General features: G+C 47.6%; 1 protein-coding gene across 1 annotated transcript in view; it reads left to right on the top strand.

Moving 5' to 3' along the window:
* The window catches only part of CSMD2 (CUB and Sushi multiple domains 2), a 544,011-nt gene extending 522,696 nt beyond the window's left edge, over window positions 1–21,315 (top strand). Inside the window, exons 58-71 of the mRNA XM_090269064.1 lie at window positions 1,709–1,885; window positions 2,987–3,166; window positions 3,548–3,721; window positions 6,217–6,390; window positions 6,706–6,779; window positions 7,369–7,480; window positions 8,084–8,263; window positions 10,778–10,840; window positions 12,098–12,259; window positions 13,986–14,098; window positions 15,901–15,988; window positions 17,458–17,596; window positions 17,804–18,020; window positions 19,221–21,315. Of these exons, the coding sequence (XP_090125190.1) occupies window positions 1,709–1,885; window positions 2,987–3,166; window positions 3,548–3,721; window positions 6,217–6,390; window positions 6,706–6,779; window positions 7,369–7,480; window positions 8,084–8,263; window positions 10,778–10,840; window positions 12,098–12,259; window positions 13,986–14,098; window positions 15,901–15,988; window positions 17,458–17,596; window positions 17,804–17,963 (1,796 nt within the window). The 3' untranslated portion in view covers window positions 17,964–18,020; window positions 19,221–21,315. The remainder of the gene's footprint in view (window positions 1–1,708; window positions 1,886–2,986; window positions 3,167–3,547; window positions 3,722–6,216; window positions 6,391–6,705; window positions 6,780–7,368; window positions 7,481–8,083; window positions 8,264–10,777; window positions 10,841–12,097; window positions 12,260–13,985; window positions 14,099–15,900; window positions 15,989–17,457; window positions 17,597–17,803; window positions 18,021–19,220) is intronic.
* Window positions 21,316–21,573: the final 258 nt, after the last annotated feature.

Here is a 21,573-nt window from a genome sequence, read left to right as displayed (position 1 = left end):
TACATGCTTACAAAATAAAGTTAAATCAAAGATTAGAAACAAGTAATCTCTAAATATCAAAATCAAAATGGAAACTAATGAATTTAACTATGTATCAAGTTGGCAATTGAATAACCCAGAGAATTATTTCAACCAACTTGAAAAAAATGAAATCAGACTATGGTATATATATTCCAAGTACAAAGAGAACTGCAATGAAATCTTAAACTATTTTTAGCAATCATAGTGTTAAGTAATAATATTGGTATTACTATTCTGAAACTATTATATATATAATACCATGATCTATTTGGAGAAAACAAATTAAAATTCTTTATTGTCATTAAGAACTAAAATTTTAAGCATAAAAAAGATATAATATAAAAATTTTTAAGTTAAGAAAAACTATTAATTCTAAATATGGATTGGTAACATCAGTATAAACTCATAATGTGTTTTCAATTTGAGAAGTTATTTTCCCAGCTCTATCCACTCTAAAAGTCTAGAATCAAAGAGTACCCCTAATGCCAAGACTATGGTTTCTACATCCATTCTCCACGAAGAGCAACCAGAGCTCTTTGGAGAAATGGCTAATTCCAGGACGGAGACAGGAAATATAAAGATGAACTTGGAACATCTTGTCACTCCAGCAAGAAATCTACCAAAGACAAGTGGAGTCATGAAAAGGCCCCCACTAACCAAAGATGGGATAAATTGAGCATCAATAAGAATAATAGTGGCAATGGGTGGCATTGTAGTAAATATGTTTAAATCTACAAGTTCAAATAACTTGATCACCTCTGGAGCTTGCTAGGGGACAAACTTATTACTGTTCTGATGTCTAATTTTAAAAAATAATCAAGCATTATCCAGCCTTCTTGTATGAATTATATTTCAGGGTAAAAAATTATTTGAGGACAGGCATGTTCTTTATTTTAAAATTCTAGTGCATATAGAAAGAACTACAGGATTAGAATATCACCACTTTCTATCCCCTAATACTATAATGAATATAGTCAACAGTCATCAATTGCTGCTAAAACTATTACTTGAGAAATTGATGGGAATTTATAATTCTAGATTCCGTTGATCAACCTCATCATCAGGAACAAGGAAATAACCAGACGTTCTGTGCCTCCTGATGTGATGCGATAGAAAAGACACAAAACCCCCTATAAAGTACCCTGGCCACGACCTGCAGGGGTCAGGGGCACGTGTTGAACAAATACTTCATTGGTGCAGTTAGCAAAGTCCAGAAAGTGTGACATTCTACCAGCTAAATTGCCCTGGTTTCTATAATAGATAAACTACAGGAGAGAGAACAGTCATCTCTGGATTCCAAAAGTCTTGGAGACATGCCAAACAAATGTTACATGCAGACCTTAGTTGGATTGTGATTCAAACAAATCAACTATAAAAAAGAAGAAGAGAGAGAATTGAGGACAATTAAACCCGGATTGGATATTTGGAAATATTAAGGAATTATTTAAATTTTTAGGCATGATAATAAAACAGATATAGCCCTTACATTTTAGAAATTAGAAAAAAACCATGCAGGTCTCTTCTTCCCTTCTGAGGGTGATGTTCAGACGTGACAGCAGCATGAGAGCCATTTCAATCCCACGGTCCTTTGGCAGCACGTGGTTCCCACTCTGCGCAGTTCTCAGCCCCGCAGGTAACGCCTGTCCTTGTTCTGGTGAATAAATAATGTGCTCTTTCGGCTTCCTAGTGATCTCCTGCGGGAACCCCGGGACTCCAAGCAATGCCCGAGTTGTGTTCAGCGATGGCCTGGTATTCTCCAGCTCCATCGTCTATGAGTGCCGGGAAGGTTACTACGCCACAGGCCTGCTCAGCCGGCACTGCTCTGTCAACGGCACCTGGACAGGCAGTGACCCGGAGTGCACAGGTGAGAGCCCAGGCCCTTTGGGCTCCGTGGCTAATGGCGGCCGCGAGGCTCATGCTCCCCCATGTCAAAGACAAAGGCTGTCCTTGGGAGATCGGCGAGGCTGGCTGGAGAGGTGGGACTTGCCCCCGAATGAGTCATAGAGTTGAGCATGTACTGTGTGACAGCTGCTGAGCTAAATGCTTTTTTTATATGCATTATGTCATTCGACACTCACCACAGCCCTATGAACTAACTACTGTTAACCCCACCTGACGTGTGAGATGACCGAGACAAGAAGCTGACATATACAGAATTGCTGTTTCTCGGGCTCTGGCCAGTTCCTTGGGCTTTCTTTTTCTCTGTTTCCAAGTTAACGCTGCCACCGTCCACCATCTGCGGCAGTTCCACTGTCCCTTGCACTCACCCGTCCCCATCCCCCTGGCCTGCCTCTCAAGCATCATGCAGCCCCAATGTTCCCCTTTCTTGCTTCTCTCAAGAGCAGCTCAGACCCCTTTTTTGTGGGGCCCAAGTAGAGGGAAGTGATAAGATAAAGGAATCTGACAGCATTCTCCCTTTCTAGTCTTTGACTTCAGGCTCCATCTGAAATCCCATGTCAAGTTCGCTTTTCCTCCACGGCCAGAGCTCACCAACTCCCACTCTCACTTGATAATCGCATAGGCATGACCACTGCACAGGTCCCAAGCCCTTGCTTCTAGGCCTCAGGGCCTGCAGAGACCTCCTAGGCAGAATAGCGGGTGGTAGACAATTGTCTGTGTGGTTCATTAACGCATCATAGGCTCTTCAACCTGGAAACCTCCCTCTCCCTGAGTCCCAGGCTCATGTACCAGCTGAACACTCTGGGTACTTCCTCTCAGGGGGGTCAGCTTTGAATAGGGATTGTCTTCATGGCCCAAGTTTCTGGGGTTCATAGGATGGTGTGGGGTATAGGAGAACCCTTGCAGGGAGACTGGGCAGTGCCCACCTGGGAATTTAAGGGGCAGGACCCTCCTGATCTGACAGTTTTCCTTCCTGACGTGTGCACAGGGCGATGGGGATGGTACTGGACTGCTGGGGGAAGGAAGTGTGGGCTGGGAGTGGACAGTGCTGTATCTCCCTATCTAGTCATAAACTGTGGTGACCCTGGGATTCCGGCCAATGGCCTCCGGCTGGGCAGTGACTTCAGGTACAACAAAACTGTGACGTACCAGTGCGTCCCCGGCTACATGATGGAGTCACGTAGGGTGTCTGTGCTGAGCTGCACCAAGGACCGGACGTGGAATGGTACCAAGCCAGTCTGCAAAGGTGAGTCTGAGGGTGGCAGATGTGGACAGAGGCCCAATAAAATACAAAAGGGAGACTGGGGCCTTGGACATCTCCAAGGGAGAGTGACAAGGCTGAGCCCTGACATCTTAACAGGGGGTTGTGAGGTAAGGACTGCTCCCTGGACATCTGCCAGGAGGGAGGTGGAAGGTACCAAGGCAAGGCTTGGGCTTTGAGCATCAAGGAGAGAGCCATGCAAAGAGCAGTGGCCTGTCACACGTGAGACAGGACCTCTTAAGGAGCAAAAAGACCAGAGCTCCTCCCTGCTCAGGCCAGATCCCTGCCAGGTGCAGGGTAGCCAGCGACTGGGCCTGGTGTCCCCAGAACAGCACCAGCACTGAGCACACTTTGGTCTCTCCCCAGCTATCATGTGCAAACAGCCTCAGCTCGTTCCCAATGGGAAGGTGGTGGGGTCTGACTTCAAGTGGGGCTCGAGCGTGACCTACGCCTGCCTGGAGGGGTACCAGCTGTCCCTGCCTGCGGTGCTCACCTGTGAGGGCAACGGGTCCTGGACCGGAGAGCTGCCTCAGTGTTTCCGTAAGTTGCTCATGGAGTCTTTAAGTGCACCCTGTCTGCTGGGTCCTTCCCCTTCCCTCTGAACTCTGCTGCTTGAAGTTCTGGAATAGATACCCCACCCCCAGCCCACGGGGAAGGAAGGAAGTTTAAAGGAAGAAAATGAAAGTATCTTAATGGAGCCCTGGCTGTGGACTTTCTGCGGCGTCCCAGTGAAAGAAATTAAGCCAGAGATGAGAGAAGTGTTTCTTAACCCAAAAGGTTGTTAACTGGATTGGGTGGTACCCAAAGATCTGGGGGTAGGGGGTCCAGTGCTGGGAACATGCCCATCTTCATGGAGAATACCCTGTCCAGGAAGGACTCCTGGGAACTCATGATTTTCTGGTGGCAGAGTTTATTTCTGGCCCAATCGTATCCCAGAGAGTTCCGGGTACATTTCAGGACTCCTTTCTTACTGAGTCCGCTGGGAAAGCGGGATCCAGGTCACCCATTCTTATCATAGCCCATGAATGGGCTCTGGAATTTTTCCTCAGGGCCTGTGCTTTGGACAAAGGGTAAGACCTGTTTTCTTTCTACTTGACATTTGTCTAATGCTGCAAAAACCTATCAACATACAATGATACTATTTGGGAACCCCTGACCATTTGCTTCCATTTGGGAAATTTTAGCAGAGATGAGGTCCGGCGGCTCAAAAGTGGACCCAAGAAAGGCAGCATTTGGTGCAGGGTTAACCCCTCAGACTTTTGCATTTCTCCAGGACAACATGAGGAACTGTAGCGAGTCTTAGTTGACCTTGCATTTCCCTTAAATTGCTTTTTATGAATGAATTAGTTATCATCGAAAAAATCTGTATGCTAGCTGAAAATGCAAATAACGTTACAATCACCTGAATTCCCAGTCCCCAAAGGCAGCCGCGGTGGTGCCTTCATGTCAATCACTCTGCATTTCTGCATTTACAGCAACGTGAATACGACTTCCTATAAGCGGTATTAAATTGTGCTGGACATAATAGTTCATGGCTTATATTCACTGATAGGCCAACAACACCTTTCTCTGTCCGTACATACCCATCTGCCTACCACTTTTAATGGTTTAAAGAATCTCCTTGTTGTAGATGCCATAATTTGTGTAAACTTCTATGGATAACAAATTTGCGTTTCTCTAAGTTATTCATGTTAGAAGCCGTTCTGCAAGAAAAAAGCCCTGAAAACAGCATTTCTTTACCCCTGTGATAAAGTCCCAGGAATGAGCATGCTGGGTCAACAGACATGCACTCTATGTTTGGATACATGTTGCCAAACTGTCTTCTAGAAAGAGTGCCCAGGTTGCACTCTCTACAGCAGTTTATGGGAGTATTATTTTTTTTACTTATATCCTCATTAACAATGGATTTGTACAGTATTTTTTAAATATTTACCAGGCTGAGGAGTTTTTAAAAGATACCTCATTGTTTCAATTGTCACCATTTGGCTTATTAGCAAGATTGAGTTGCTCTTTCTTTGTCACCCATAAGTATTTCTTACCTTTTGAGTTGCCTTTTTCTAGATATGGTGACTTCTGATCAACTCGGCCTTTGAGTGTCTTCTGATTGGCCGGGTCTAGACTCCTCAGCTTCCAGGGTCCACGGTTCGGTTTCATTTGGAAATTATTATGATCCCCATGACTCTACGTACACACATAGACACACACACACACACACACACACACACACACACATATCATAGCATAAAGAATGTTCTCCATGCTTGAAGTGATGTCTTGGGGAACCTGGCCTTCGATAGTCAATTTTTAATGATAGTCTGAAAATCTGCATGAAACAAGCACACTTCTAACACAGCCCACCGCAAGGTAAAGGCACACCCCTTGGGAAGACCATCATCAGTACACATCAGGAGCTGTGAACACACTCAAACCTGGAAAGATAAGTCCATTCCTAGCGAATTTACACAAGTACAAGAAAGGCCGTATGTAACTTTACAATAATGGAAAGTGCCTAATATAAAGGTTATAATAAACTGTAATTATGGTATAACCTCTTATTGCAAAATTATGTAGCCAATAAATGATAAGGATGTCATAAACCTGGGAAATGTTCACAGAATATTAAGTGAACAAAGCAAGGTTGCCAACATTTGGTCATTGGGTTTGCAGCTGTGCACAAATTTACCTATAACTGAACAAAGACCAGAAGGGAGTGAGCATGAAAATGGGGGGAAAAAAGTTTTGGGTAGTGGATGATAGTTTATTTTCTTCTCAATGCTCTAAACTACCTATAATGTTACTCTATTACTTGGATGGTTATTGATAAGCATTTTAAATATGGAAAGTACAGAAACACAGCAACAGCCGTGAGGCAGGTGTTATCATTGACCCTGGGCTGCCCCTGTGTCCAGAGTTCAAGTGGAACCCACAGGACAGCAGTACAAAGAACAAAGGCTGGGGTAGGGGTGGGGACCACAGAATTGCAGATTGGTTCTGGAGAACAACTTGGACCTGCCTGTCTCGCTTCGTCTTCCCAGCTGTGTTCTGCGGAGACCCTGGTGTCCCGCCCCATGGGAGGAGAGAGGACCGCGGCTTCTCCTACAGGTCGTCTGTCTCCTTCTCCTGCCAGCCCCCTCTGGTGCTGGTGGGCTCTCCACGGAGGTTCTGCCAGTCAGATGGGACGTGGAGCGGCACCCAGCCCAGCTGCATAGGTGAGGGGTGCTCTGGGGCGGAGTGCCCAGCTGTGGGCCCAAGATGATGATTTCCCTTCCCTGTGCTCACAGGTCTCATCTGCAAAAGGTGACAAGCTCGCCTCTGAGCTTCTTAGAGCAGGATGTGGAATAGCCAGAATTAATATGCTGCGGGGAATCGCATGGCCACCCAGGGTGTGGCAAGGGTGGAAACAGCACGAGGCAGGGAAATCAGAATGTGGCTCCCTTTTCTTTGCTACGCCTGTTTCTCAGAGGGAGCAAAGGCAACGAAAGCTTCAGTGACCGTGTGGTCTGTTTCTTTGTTTTGCGATCCAGACCCAACCCTGACCATGTGCACAGACCCCGGCATGCCGCAGTTCGGGATACAGAACAATTCCCAGGGCTACCAGGTAAGGAGGTCGGCAGAGCTCAGGCCTTCCTATCTCCTGCCCCTGCCTGCCACCGTCAGCCTTGGAGGCCTGGACCCCTTCCCTGCAACAGCACTAGTGAGGGACGAGAGCTTGGAAACTGGAGAAAAGCTCTCTGCCTGTTTGAGCACGGGAGCTCCCTTCAGAAACGGAAGGAGCCCACAGCAGTCCGAGAAGCTGATGCCAGCCCTTCCCAGCCACCCCACGTAGTTGGGGCGGGGCATCTGTGGAAATACAGAAATGAGTGAGACAGACAGACCTTGTGTCCTCCGGGTGCCCACAGGAGACAGGCCCCTGCCCAGCAGGCTTGTCCCAATAGGTGGCAGACTCTGTGGACACAGCTCAGAATGCGCTTCAGGAGAAGGAGGGGATCTGGACAGCCTGGGATGGGACACTCTGAACAGGAAGCTAGAAAGCAGGGGTGTGTTCCAGGTGGGACCGTTAACTGGAGAAGCGGAAGAAGGGTGTTGCGGGTGGGGGTAGGAGCTGAGTCATCGGAAAGTAGTGATCAAGTGGCAGGTATGAAGCATCGCTGGATGGAAGGTGACTGGGCCTTCTGTCATCACCGCAGGTCGGAAGCACAGTGCTCTTCCGCTGTCAGAAAGGTTACCTGCTTCAGGGCTCCACCACCAGGACCTGCCTCCCCAACCTGACCTGGAGCGGAACCCTGCCCGACTGTGTCCGTGAGTGCAGACATCACCTGTCACCTGTCACCTGCATCCCAACATGGCTCCCCTCGGCAGCACACTGTCTCCTCTAGCTGGGCAGCCAGGACCTGCTGGCACGCTCTGAGTGACAGGGAGGTCACGCTGCTCACTGGGACCAATATTGGTCTCTCTGTCACCGTCGCTCCCTGGGGACTCCCAGAGAATGTTTCACACAAAAGCCTTTCTGATCTTTCAAGGCAAGTCCTATGCCTTAGGAAAATAAAAAGAAAGAACTTTCCAGTGGCAGCGAAAACTACCAACTACCAAAGCCAGTCCTCAAGTTGGAAGAGTTCAGGTTCTGACCATAATTTACTCCTCTTCCATCAGGATAAGAGCGGCAGCTGTCGGCTCCCCTGGGGCTGACAAGCCCGTGTCCACATGATCTCCATCTTGGCCATTCCTATAGACATCGGCCGCAATGTGGGAGGAGACGTGGGAGGAGACATGGGAGGGGCTGCTGGGCATGAGAGGGGCCCACAGGAGAGGAAGGGGATGTTCCTTCTGGGAAAGGGAATGGTCGAAAGGCCTCCTGAAGACCCTGCTCTCCCCGGGTCCAACAATGTCTTTCTTCTCGTCCAGCCCACCACTGCAAGCAGCCAGAGACGCCGAGCCATGCCAACGTCGGGGCCCTGGACTTACCCTCCATGGGCTACACGCTCATCTACTCCTGCCAGGAGGGCTTCTCCCTCAAGGGAGGCTCCGAGCACCGTACCTGTAAAGCAGATGGCAGCTGGACAGGCAAACCACCCATCTGCCTGGGTGAGTGTGCCCACCGGTGAACCTCTCCAGGGTGGGAGGCCTAAGGGACAGCTGAGCCTGAGTGAGTGGGGGTGAAGGAGAAGGAAGAAATATGATTTCCAGGAGCTGGACCCTGCCTCTGATGTTCTGAGGTGGTGAGTTTCTGACAGGTAAAACCAGGACAGTCTAAAGAGGCACGTAGTGAAGCCATCTCAAGTTTTGTTTTGCTGCCTCCTACCTGAGCTTAAACACTTGCCCAGGACTATACTGAGTTATCAGAGGAAATCTGTTTCACCAAACCAGAATAATGCACTATTCATGTTACAACCTTGATAAAACAGCACCCACCCCTATATCCCTCAGGGTTACCAAGAGGTCACAGACTTCCCTCCCTTTTCTGAATTGATTCAATCTCTATTTATTGATCATTATCCCTGTGCGTACCTGTGCCAGGCATGGAGACTTTGGAGATAAAAGACAGCAACCCTACCCTAAAGGAGCTCCCATTTAGCCACAGAAGACAAACACATTATGAGATATAACAGTACCTTCAGGAACATAGAGATGGGCTGAATGCTGGGGGATGTGGTGGAAGGGCAGTAATTTAGCCTAAGAAGGGGAGGGGAGAAGTCACGAAGGCTCCCTGGAGAAGGTGGTCTGGGTCCAGTCTTAAGAGTCCAGGAAGGAAAACGGTCAGTTTGGTACTGGAATGGTGTGGAACTCTTTCTTACAGGTGATGAACTCACCATATGCCTGGCATTATTCTAAGTACTTTGTGTGTGCTAACTCATTTATTCTTCACAGTCACCCTATGGGGCAGGTTCTATTCATATCCCCGTTTAGTATACAAAGAAGCTGAAGCACAGAGAGGCTAAATAACATGCCTGAGGTCATCAGCTGGCAAAGGGGAAGTCTGAGTTCAGAATCTGGGCTCTTAAATACTTTGTGGTTCTGCCTCTCAGAGAGAGACTTCAAGTTTGGGGCCTTTATCAGAGCTAGAATTTAATAACCATCTTGTATTTTCATCATATGAATTGTAGTAAATGTATTTTATTTATGGAAAGTGATAACTTTTCCACATGTGATAATAAGATAAGGCTTCATTTTTAGAGTACATTTATTTAAGCTTTTCATGTGGTAAAATGTACATAATATAAAATTTACCATTTTAACTATTGTTAGGCTGGCAGTTTCCTCCTGATTATATGGCGCTGTGCCGGGGGTGGGGGGGCATAGCAAGAGTGGTCTCAGCCTTGCCCACCCGTTTCTCTGTGAGTGTTTTCTCAGTCATCCAATGTGTAGGAGTCACTCAGCTCACTGCTCTCAGAGGGAGCTTACCCACGTGTAGCGGCCCGTTCACTGTGCTCGAGGGCGGGGGGAAATTCAGGGGCCTTCCATGTCATTTTGGTCTGGAGTTCCTTCAAGAGTTCTTTATATGGAATATAAGGCCCTTATCAGATACATGATTTGCATATATTTCCTCCCATTGTGTGTGAGTTGTCTTTTCACTTCCTTTATTTTTTTAAAATTTATAGTATTTTCTCCTTTATTTCACCCATCGCCTAAAATGAAATCAGACTGTCACATTTTAAACTCCATTTTAGTCCTGTGTTAAATTTTTTTCAGATGTTTTCACAGCCTTGTTGAGATATAATTGATGCACATAAACTACAGTTATTTAATGTAAACAATTTTGTAAGTTTTGATCTTTTCAGTTTCTTGCTGGTGTTCTTTTAAGCACAAAAGTTTTTAATCTCGATGAATTCCAATTTATGTTTATTTTCTTTGCTTGCTTTGCTTTCGCTGTCATACCTAAGAAACCATTGCCTAATCCAAGGTCACAAAGACTTATGCCCATGTTTTCTCCTAACAGTTTAATAGTTTTAGCTCTTACATTTAGGTCTTTGGTTCATTTTGACTGTGTCCTCCCTCATGCCAGGTATCTGGGAGGAAAGCAGAATCCAGGACAGGGCTTTTCAACCCTCAGTTAGGGACATTCAGGGGATGGATTTGTGTAGTGGGGTGGAAAAATAAACATCTTTATTTTCCTTTACCTCTTACTGAAGTATAGCATTTCGTTTCATTTTGAATGTAGACACAAACCCATAGTGTTAGCAATACTTAGGACATTGTCACCAGTAGAAATTGCTGATTTTCATATTATATTGCAGTTGTTACTGATATCATGAAATATTGTTTATGTTTCTCAAGATTATGGTAATTACTGGACCCGCTGCTAGATCCTGTTAATACAGTAATAAAGAATTATATGTAATTATACCCTAATTCCTTGTTTAATATAATGTAATTGACATGGTAGAGTTCCTTTGCAATTCTTCCTATTTTATCATTCTGGGAGGAATCCACACCATCACCAGACCATCAAAGCAGCCTACCCCCTGGTCTAGGAGGATAAGTCCAAAGTAAGATCTCAAAGAACCCATTGACCTAATGTCAGTGAGTTAGACACTATTTTTCCAACAGAATGTACACCAGAGGCTGATCCTTGTTTCTCCCATTCCCTTTCCCCAGCAGAGGTCCGGCCCAGTGGAAGACCCATCAACACTGCCCGGGAGCCGCCACTCACCCAAGCCTCAGGTACATACGGACCAGATCTTTGGCTCAAGAAACGTGTTGGTCCCTTCACCTAGTTACCTGAAAACATGCACATGAGTTTCTGAGTATCCAATGGAAGGGCATGAAAACTATCTACAGAGCCAAACAGTTTTTCCCTCCCGCCTCCCAACCCCAGGCAGAGTTCAGGAGGAATTGAGCCTGAAGGAAGCAAAAATCTCATCCAGAGGAAGGATCCAAGTTTTCCCAAAAGCATCTCCAGAGCTTTGAGCTCTGGAGCCATTGATTCCTACAACCCCAGCCGGTGTGCAGTCACACAGACACACAGGCCCAGTCCTGCCCAGGGAGCTGCCTGGAAATGGTCTCATTTCTAAGATAGGCATTGATTCTTCCAAAGTGCGATGACCAGAACTGGACACAGACTACAGGTCTTCCTGACCAATGCAAAAGTGTTATATATATCACATCCTTTTGGACCCCTGTAGTTTTACTAGTATGTGGATCATATAGGGAAGACGACTAGATTTGATACATAAACTCAGTTTGGGTACCATTTTGGTCATTGACCAACTATGTCCTTGGGCAAATGAGCTTCACTTCTTGAGCTTCAGTTTACCTTTCAGTAAATAAGGATTATAACACTTGCCTTAGAGAATTATGGTAAGGATAAATAACAATTTTAGTAGCTATCACTCACTAGGTGCTTTTATGTGCCTGACATCATGTGATATACAATTTGCAACAGTAGATCATTTAACCCCTACAATAACTCTGATGAGGCAGGTGGGATGGCCCCCATGTACAAAACTACAGGTGAGGAAGTTCATATTCTTGCATTGACCAAACAACTGGTAAGTTACAGCCAAGATGAAAATCCAGGTCTGTCTAACTTCATTAGTCCATTTCCTGTCTGCCACACAATTCCCACATAATAGTTTTCTCTCTCTTCTAATTTTCCCTTTCTTCATCTTTTCAACCTCCTTCCTTCTCTTTTTTCTCTTTCTCTCTCTTCTTTCTATTGTAGTTCCCCTGCTCTCTCCCTTTCTTATGTGTTCTCTCCTTTTTTCTGTCCACCTCCTTTCTCTTTCCCTCCCCTTCACTCACCCCGAGAGCCAAGTGGATCCCAAGAGACCCAGAGCACTGCACCACCCTCCCTGGTATTAACAAGGTTGGAAAAATAGTCTCATGACTGAACTGGGATTAGTCATCAGTTATCTGGTGGCCTCAGTTCTACAAGCACACATTCAAGTCCCTCTCATGTCTGTTTCTCAATTCCTCTAGTGCCTGGGGATGTTTTTGCCAAGAACTCCCTGTGGAAAGGGGCCTATGAGTACCAAGGGAAGAAGCAGCCAGCCATGCTCAGAGTGACTGGCTTCCAGGTTGTCCACAGCAAGGTCAACGCCACCATGATTGACCACAGCGGCGTGGAGTTGCACTTGGCTGGTGAGAAGCAGGCCACCTCCATACAATCCAGGGGTTATGAAAGGCAGACGGGCATGTGCCCTTTGCAAGGATGAGTCTACTATCATTACACTGTCCTGTCATGGGAGGCCCAGACCTCTCTTGTGGGCAGAGGAGGAGGAAATATCTATGCATCTTTGTTTACATGATAAAAACACCAGGGACTAAAGGCAAATGGCTAGACAACGAACAGCAATAACTTAAACTTACACAGGACTCTGAGAAACAAAGAAAAAAAGAGACTCGTATTCCTAAAACTGAACCAGAAATGGGGGCTGAGAATCCCAGAAGCCAAAGTACAGGCAGTCAATCAACAAGAGGAAAATATGTTTTGATAGTAATCAGGAAAACCTAAGTAAACACAAAATGTCATTTTCTACTTTCCCACTAAGATTTTTATAAAGATTTTATTTATTTATTTTTAGAGCGAGGAGAAGGGAGGGAGAAAGAGAAGCAGAGAAACATCGACGTGTGAGAGAAACATCAGTTGCTTCTCGCACCCCATCCCCCAAACCGGGGACCTGGCCCACAACCCTGTTGTGCCCTGACCAGGAATCAAACTGGTGACCTTTTGCTTCGTGAGACAATGCCCAACTCACATGAGCCACACCAGCCAGGGCCCCACTAAGATTTTTTTAATTGATTAACTTTAGTGCTGGTCAGGATCCAATGAAGACACTGATGCAATGCTGGTCAAAGCAGGAACAGTACAATTCTAGAAAACAGTTTAGCAATTTGTATCAAGATCCTTGAAAATGAGTGGACTCATTACTTAATAACTTTTATCAAAAGAAATAATTATGAATGGAGTCAAACACTCCTAAATAAAGGATGTTCACATTACAGGGTTAATCATAATACATAAGTGCAAATATCTAAAAATAAAGAAATGGATATATTATATCTGCTGGATAAAATATTATGTCAGTTTTGAAAGATATACATCTATCATCATGCATTTAAAATGTGACTCCAGTTTTTAAAAGAACAAATTATATTTATAAGAAAGAAAATTGGAAGTAATTACACCAAAATGTTAATAGTGGGTATTTATTAGTAGTGATATCAAGAGTGATTTTTTTTCCTTCAGGCATCTCTGCGTTTTTCTAAATTTCCTCAATTTTCAATCCTCCTATAATCAGAAAAACTAGCATAGAAAAAAAGTGTTTATTGAACAGACATAGATAAATGAACGCATGGTTGGAGGAATGCACACATTAGTACACAACCCCACATACACTCACATCCCTTCATTCATGCATGCACACACAAGCACAAGTGAACATTCACATGCGTGCTTTTGCTCTAAGAGAGTCCTAAACACATTCACATGCTCCCAGGTACATCACACATGCATTCCTGCAGGCACTGAATTTCAAGCACACCCACAAACTAACTGACACATTCACATATACAAAACCATATTCACTTTATTCTCACATGTGCATGTGTAACAGGGTCACAGTCACAGACCAGTAATCCATTGTTTATTAACACACATGCACTACTGCACTTACTCACAGTCAGCCTACACAAACTCACCAGCAGCACTATACTTCCCTGCTTACAACTGGTTATGCATGGAGTGTTTACATCAACATCAACCCGTGAAATCCCACTCAGATGCTCACCACTGCCTACCCACAAATTTGGGTCATGAAATTTTCCCAGATCTTTCAAGCATACCCTCTGAACTTTCTTTTCCCAGGAATTTACAAGAAAGAAGATTTCCATCTCCTACTCCAGGTTTACCAGATTACAGGGCCTGTGGAGATCTTTGTGAATAAGTTCAAAGATGATCACTGGGCTCTAGATGGTCATGTAAGTTCAGCAAATCTCACTCAGTCCTTGAACCCCCCATGCCCTTGGCCCATTCCTAATTCCAGATCACTGGCAGGGATGAGGAGGGAAAGAGAGGGTGGAAACTCCTAGGATCCACATGGGGACATGGGAGGTTTTCTATAGGGCCAGGACTGGGAACAAGGGAGTCCTCACCTCCTAGGGAAGTGGACAAAGGAAAAGATAAAAAGGGCCAGGAGACTGACAGTCCAGAGGGTTGGCACATCTGAGCAAGATGGAATAGGTTCTAATGTGAAAGTCAAAAGCAAGGAGTTGGAGGTCAGCAGTGTACAAATGAATCCAAGCAAGTGGAAGGTCATGGTGTGGTGGTGGGAGCTGAGAGAAGGCGGTGAGTCCCAGATGACCAGCTTGAACATGTATTCACATTTAGGAATGCAGATTGTGGGTGATACAGCACAGCTTGGGAGACTAAAACATAGGAGAAGAGATACAACTTCCTTGCATTCCCTTGTAAACAGACATGTTACATTCTGAGGCATTCTTGAATTGGAAGCCAGGTCCCCAGTGATGCTCCTCTGCCTAAACCTTCCAATTTTACTGGTAGCGGGGTTGAGCATAGTGTCGCCTACCACGTCCTCACTTCCCTGTCTTGGATTGTTGAGGCTAGAAGTAGAAGAGTGGAAAGGAGGGAGAGGTCATGTGCCCAGAGGAGAAGAGAGCTGAGGAGCCAGGGTACATCCTCCTGGACGAGACTAGTGGGTGGAGGACTGTGGCTTTAGTGGCTTTGTTTTATAAATGCAGAAGGGGAAGCAAGTGGCTTCTCCAGGGGCTGGTATTCTCAAGAGCATCCCATGGACCCCCTTGGGTGTCCAAAGCCCGGCTGGCTTCAGTAGTCACGCTCCAACAGCTTGCTGGGACAGGACTCCCCCATGCTGGGAGGGTTCTCAGAGGTGAGAGAACTCAGGTCAACATCAGGAGGCGAAGTGAGGAGTGCAGGCCAGGGGCCAGACAAGAATGGGGCTCTGGAGGGTCAGGAGCAGCCGGAGCCTTGCCTAGGGTGACAGCCAACCATCGGGCCCACCTCTGTGTCACCCAGCACGGGTTTGAGGGGACAGGTGAGGAGGTAAGCCCAGAGCACACTAAGAGAGGGCCCCACCCTGGGAAGGAGCATGAACTGGAAGGGACAGCAGGAGCTCTGGCGTCTTCAGAGCACGTCCGCGGCCAGCACGTTTGAGTGCCTGTGCCTGGTACACGAGCATTGTGGAGGCAAGTGGCAGAGGGAGCAGGAAGGAGTTATGTCCCCAATTACCCTCCCCCCCAGAAGAATTATAGCCAATGGAACTGGGATGTACTCTCCAAAGTATGTTGAGTCCACCAGGCACATTTTAATCGCCATTTGGTTTGTTCCGCGGTGCTCTAAAAGTCAGTTTTTCATCACAGTAATAATAGCTAACACTTCTCTAGGGCCTGTTAAGTGTTGTAAGTGCTTCATCTATATATATTAATTCATTTAATCTTCACAACCGCCCTAAGACTTAGATACTGTTGTCTGTCTGGTTTTACAAATGAGAAACTGAAGCACAAAAGATTAAAGGATTTGACCAGCAGAAAATGAAAATGCCTCCCTGCCTCCTACAAGCAGTTGGTGCCCCTGCTCCTGCTCCACCCCCCCACCCCCCGCACACTAGCCATGCTCCGCCCCTGCCTGGGTGTGGGCGGAGCCACCGCCTGCGTACCTGGGCCGCAGCCAGAGGGTGAAACCAGCCTGTCTGGCCTGGCTGGCAGGACTCCCATCTTCCTCTCTCTGCTCCCCACCACCCCAGGTCTCCTCAGAGTCTTCTGGAGGCACCTTCATCTACCAAGGCTCCGTGAAGGGCCACGGCTTTGGGCAGTTCGGCTTTCAAAGACTTGGTAACTAATGTTTGTCCCCTGGAAGCGCAAGCTCATGGGTGTGGAGGAGAAATGCGTATATTGGGCTGGAGGGTAGGAGATTGTTGACCATCAACAGTCTAAGACAGAGGTTCTTCACCTTTTTGTGGATCAGGAATGCCTTCGAGATGCTGATAAAAGTTGTGGAATACCTCTCCAGAAATAAGCACAATGCATAGTATACTCAGCCTTTGCCAGTTTCACGCTTAGCCTTTGAGCTGAGAGGCCCCAGCTAGAGGGACATTGGATCTCAGATAAAGCCCATGCAGTACTCTGGCCAGTAAGATGTGAGGTTCTTTATCCGTGTCGCCCCTTCCTCCCTGCGCACCCAGAGGTTGGCATTGCTGTCCCCGATGTACAGAGGGGAAAACTGAATGTCAAGGAGGCTTCCCTCCCTTGCTCTCCCACCACCTTTACCCCGCACGCTCCACGCCATCGGTGTCCAGCATCCTCCTAAGATTGGCCTGACCCAGAGACTCTGGGTGCCAAGCCTCGAGCTCTAATGTGGGGAGGGGTCCGGGCTTCTTAGGAGTCGTGCAAGGGAAGACAGGAAGCCATCACACACAGTGCTCTGGAGCCAGCTCTGTGTACCCCAGCGCTGACACCGCCAGTCTCCAGGGTCCCCTGCCGGCCAAGGCAGTCCATTGCGCATTCTCACAGCTCTGACCTTCAGAAAACTTGTCTCAAGTGGAAATCTGCTTCCGTGATGTGCCCACTCCAGCTGGCTCCTCCCCCAGAGCTGTTCTCAGCTCTGCCCTGTGAGCTGCACAGAGTAAGACGCCTCTCTCAACCACGCAGCAGCCCCTCGAACACCTGACCTCTCAGCCTACAACCCTGGATAGACCTCCGCAAACCCAAGTTCTTGTTCTGGCTTCACCGCTGACTCCCTGTCTCCTGAGAGGGGCCCGCCCCTCTCGGAGCGTCGCCCCCTCAGTTAGATGGGACACTTCACAGGGGTAATATGTCCCACTGTGTCCTTCTGAGCCCCCAGTCTTGTGGGGGGAGAGGCAAGCGAAGGAAGGGAGACCCTCCAGAGGCAGAAACTTCAGTGCGCCCTCTCCCAACTCCACCAGAGCAGGTCCACCTGCATCCGTTTCATAGCTCGGCTTCCTTGTAAGTCCCATCTGATAAAAAGCTTTTATGGCCCAAAGAAGTTTCAAAACTTCTAAAGGGCTACACCCTTTTAAGATTTTATTCTGCAACATAGTGTCAGGTTATCCGGAAGACTGGCTTTCCCAGGACTGAACGCTGCCCTCTCCATCTGATCTGACCAGTCCCTGTGGCCCCTTCTCCCAGGAAATGTCTGGGTGTGTGTGAGCGCCCAGGCCCCTCCCAGCGGATCTGAAGGAGGCGACAGCCCGAGCCGCAGCTGCACCTCCCAATAGTGACCGCTAGGGGCCGTTCTCTCAAACTGTGTCCCTGACTTGAGGTTTATGCTTTGGGACTTGCAGACCTCAGGCTGCTGGAATCAGACCCTGAGTCCATCGGCCGCCACTTTGCTTCCAACAGCAGCTCGGTGGCAGCCGCAATTCTGGTGCCTTTCATCGCCCTCATCATTGCAGGCTTTGTGCTCTATCTCTACAAACACAGGTACAATGAGAGAACAAGGCACGGGGGCTGGGAGGGTGACAAGACACGGCAGGCCCTATCCGTGACCCAGCCCACCCAGAGCCTTCCTGGCTCAGGAGAACCTTCTGAAACCTCGCTCCCCTCCCATGTGCCTTCCTCTCCCGCTGCTCTACTTTAGGCCCCTGAGTCTCTCCTCTTCTTATGTCTTTGTCCTTCTCTTATTCCCAGGAGAAGACCCAAAGTTCCGTTCAATGGCTATGCTGGCCATGAGAACACAAACGTTCGGGCCACCTTTGAGAACCCAATGTATGACCGCAACATCCAGCCCACAGACATCATGGCCACCGAGGCGGAGTTCACAGTCAGCACGGTGTGCACGGCGGTATAGCCCCCAGGCCTGGCTGCCCCCCGCCACCGCCACCGAGAGCCCCACCTCCAGCCTCCGGTGAGAGCGGGCATGGGGGGCAGACGTGTACCTGTGCGCGCATCCTTTAACATCTATCCTAAACAAATATTTAACGAAGGACGGGAAATTATTCCAGTGGGATGCCAGAATCACCCTGAGGGGTCATCTTTAAGCTCCATCTTGACTTTTTCTTACTCAAAACTCTCACATATGGAAAGCAAAAAAGAAAAAGTAAAATCTCTGATGACATAAATCAGACCTTACAGGTGATCGGTTCTGACTCTGAACTTTGAGCTGCAGAATTAGTGAACAGCAGAGGAGGAAAAAACAAGGACGCCCCACACTTGCACTCACACCCCTGCCCCCACTCCATGCTGGGGGTTCCGCTGAGCCTCAGGTGCCTGTGTGCCATCTGGGTCATCTGGGGGGTGGGGCGGCTCCCAGGCTAGGCAGCCCTCAGCGGGGCCCCTCAGCAGCATCCCGCCCCGGAACATTCTGTCGGCCCACTGCTCTCCAGCTTGGCACCTCCGCCCCCGCTGGGCCTGCCCCGCACTGCAACGGAGAAGGTGCTGCTTGACTGCAGGGACCAGGTACCTGAAAACCACCTTGAACAGGCACACGAACGCTTAAAATGAACAATACGGTCATAAATTCAAGTGATGCCTCCCAAGCACAGCTGGATTAAAATAAAAGCCCCACACAGGGAGTCACTGAGGCCTGTGGGGTCAGCAAGTAAGGGGCAAGAGGGCAAGCAGGGCTGGTGATGACTGTCATGGACGGCTTCCTCCATTCACAGATATGTATGTGAAAAGTGATACTTTATAACTGTTATGAAGATGAACATAACCTAAGTCAGATTCATCATTACATAGTCATTATTATTATTATATTCATTTTTCCTTCTGATTTTGAAAGAACTAAAATGAAAGCATTTTCCTGGGCCCCTAAAAGCAGGGTGGCCCCCAAGCCCTGGGTCTCCTGTGCCAAATGGATAAGTCGGCCCCGCCAGGGAAAAGATGACATCCGGAAAACGTATGTTCTGCTGTGGGTAGGCAGGGACCCCACCCCCCACCCTCAGTTTAGGAAGATTAAAAATCAGAAATAAGGGTCAAAGCAACTAATTTTCTTTAATTCTCTCCCCTTCATTTCTTCTTTGATTTGCTCTTGCTTTCTTTTGCTCCCCCCACCCCCACTGCCTGTCTTGTTTGACAAACTCTGATGTGATCTGTTTGTTCCCAGTTCTCCAGGGGACAGGAAGTAGCTCCCCTGAGCACAGTGCCCAGTGCCCATCTTCATCCATCCCTCCGCCCACCTGTGTCTGCTACTGCTGGGACTTGGGCCCTCGCCCTGCCGCCCTCTGCACCTGCCACCCTGGAAAGGACTCCCATTGTGCCCTGATGTGGGCAGTAAAGGAAAAGGGGCTGAGACGGAGGCAGGAAGCATATGGATTTCACACAGCAGAGCAGCTGTGGATGTGTGCGTGTGTATGGGCCTGAGCACGTGTGTGCACTGCACACACACACACACACACACACACACCTCCTTCATTAGTGTCTATAGAAGGGGCCACAGAAGATTAAAAAAGAGAAATGGTGTGAAAGATGGCTCATGCCCTGCTCTCCACAAACACAAAGAAGAGGTGGAAAGGAGGAGGCACGGACAGCACTGAAATCAACACACCCCACAGTGAATGTGTTAGCTGGATGCACCTGCCGTGGTCAATACACAAAGACTAGCCGTCTGCAGATGAACGCTCCCAGCTGCAGAACGACAGCAAGGATTACCCCAAGGGCAGAAAAAGATCTTTAAAAATTGTTTGGAAATAAGTCTATTTTTTCCAACATAATCTTATTGTGTTCTAACCCCTGTGGATTAAAAAGTCATTCTGGGCTTCTGGCAGCATTGGAAAAGAAAGGCAGGGAATCTGGCCAGAGCCCAAGGTCAAGTCTGGCTGTCAGCTGACAAAGAAGAGAAGTCTGTAGCCTAGATGGATGCCAAGTCTGCAGGCACTGGGGAGGTGCTGGGAGGGGGAGGACAGCAAGCCTACCCCAGTGGCCAAAAAAATAATGGCTACAGTGTAATGAGTTTCTTCTCTGTGCCTGACACTAGAGGTATCTCATTCCTAGGCCTACAACAACCCAAAACCTAAGAATGATTATTCCCATTTTATAGATGAGAGAATAGAAGCCCAGAAAGGTAAAGAGATGTAAGCCACAGTAAACTGTGGAGCCAGGATGCAAACCCAGATGGCTCTTAACTCCAAAGGCCACTACACCAGCTGCCAGAAACCCAGGAAGGGGCACCAAAGACAGGGAGCAGCAGGTGAGTGTATGCAGCAGAACCGTGGCCAGGGCTGATGGGCCAGGCAGGGAGTCCATGTGTCCTCTCTGGGTTCTGTTCCCTCCACCTGGGCAGCATCAAGGCAAGGACCAGTCCCTGTCTCCTAGAGCTGGTGCTGGCCCCTTGGCTCCCAGCGGCCCCTTGCCACAGCAGTCAGAGGGCCTGGGTGCTCCTGAATCACAGGGATGAAGTAGATGAAAGTCACATTCTCTCCATCTCCTGTCAGTGGGTTTGATTTATTTTGCGTTTCGTGGTGCTTGGATCATTAATGAGTTTGAGACAAGTATTGTTGAGAATCTAATGAGTTTGGGAATCAAACTGTGACATTTAGAGCCACTTCCTCTGTCCTTGGGAAGGTCCCCATTGTTAAGCACGCATGCATGTGTGACATGCTGGCCTCAGAAGTTCATATCACATTTTGAAATGACAAATAGAAACATATGGGAGTGGCATGGCAGGGACATCTGGTTCTTAAGCAAAGTCGGGGTTGAAACAATGAAAAATCTGACCAACCTAAAGATTGGCTAGAGTAAAGGGAGAGGGAGTTTCCATTAGATGACTGGACTGGCAATGGCAGGAGCGCAATGCTGCCCACACCAGCTCTGGGTCCCCTTGTTCCTGGGCTTGGTGGCAGAGGACCAGTCCAGGTAAACACACACACTTGCTCACCTCTCTTTCCCTGGAAACAAGTGCAGGAAGCTCTTTGGCTGCTCCCTTTCCCTTCTTACACTCCTCTCAGACCAAGCAGTGGACTCCTCCTCCAGCCCTGCCTCTGCCCCACTCCTGTGTGCCCTTGTGAAGTCCCAGATGATGCCCAGGAGCACCTGCTGATGAGGCGCCGGGCACTCTTCTGTGCATCGCCCTGCCCACCTCTGGCATTTTTCTCTCTGCCCCCAGAGGCTTGGAAGGGACAGGGCAGACAAGACCCTTTACCCACCATTCACACTGCATACCTATCACCATCCCATGAGGGGGAAAAAAAGTAAAAACAAAAAAAAAAACAAAAAAAAATTTTTGTACAGAGATATATTTTTATTATACAAAGTTTGTACAGTACCAAAAACTGAAAGAAAAAAAAGGTGTAAATTTTTTTTCATTATTGTAGGTAAATGGTAGTGGAAGCCTTTTTTGTAAATGTAATAAAATGTATAAATATGGTTTTCAGAAAACATCAAGTGCTGTAAATATGTAATCTACACACCTTCTTGGCTTGTCTGCAGTATATACATTTAATTTATCTGTCTCTGTATAT

Source organism: Furipterus horrens, unplaced genomic scaffold (genome assembly GCF_987537825.1).
Source record: "Furipterus horrens unplaced genomic scaffold, mFurHor1.1.pri manual_scaffold_3, whole genome shotgun sequence".
NCBI lineage: Eukaryota > Metazoa > Chordata > Mammalia > Chiroptera > Furipteridae > Furipterus > Furipterus horrens.
The sequence above is the reverse complement of the archived record's forward strand: the minus strand, read 5'-3'. Positions and strand labels throughout refer to the sequence as shown.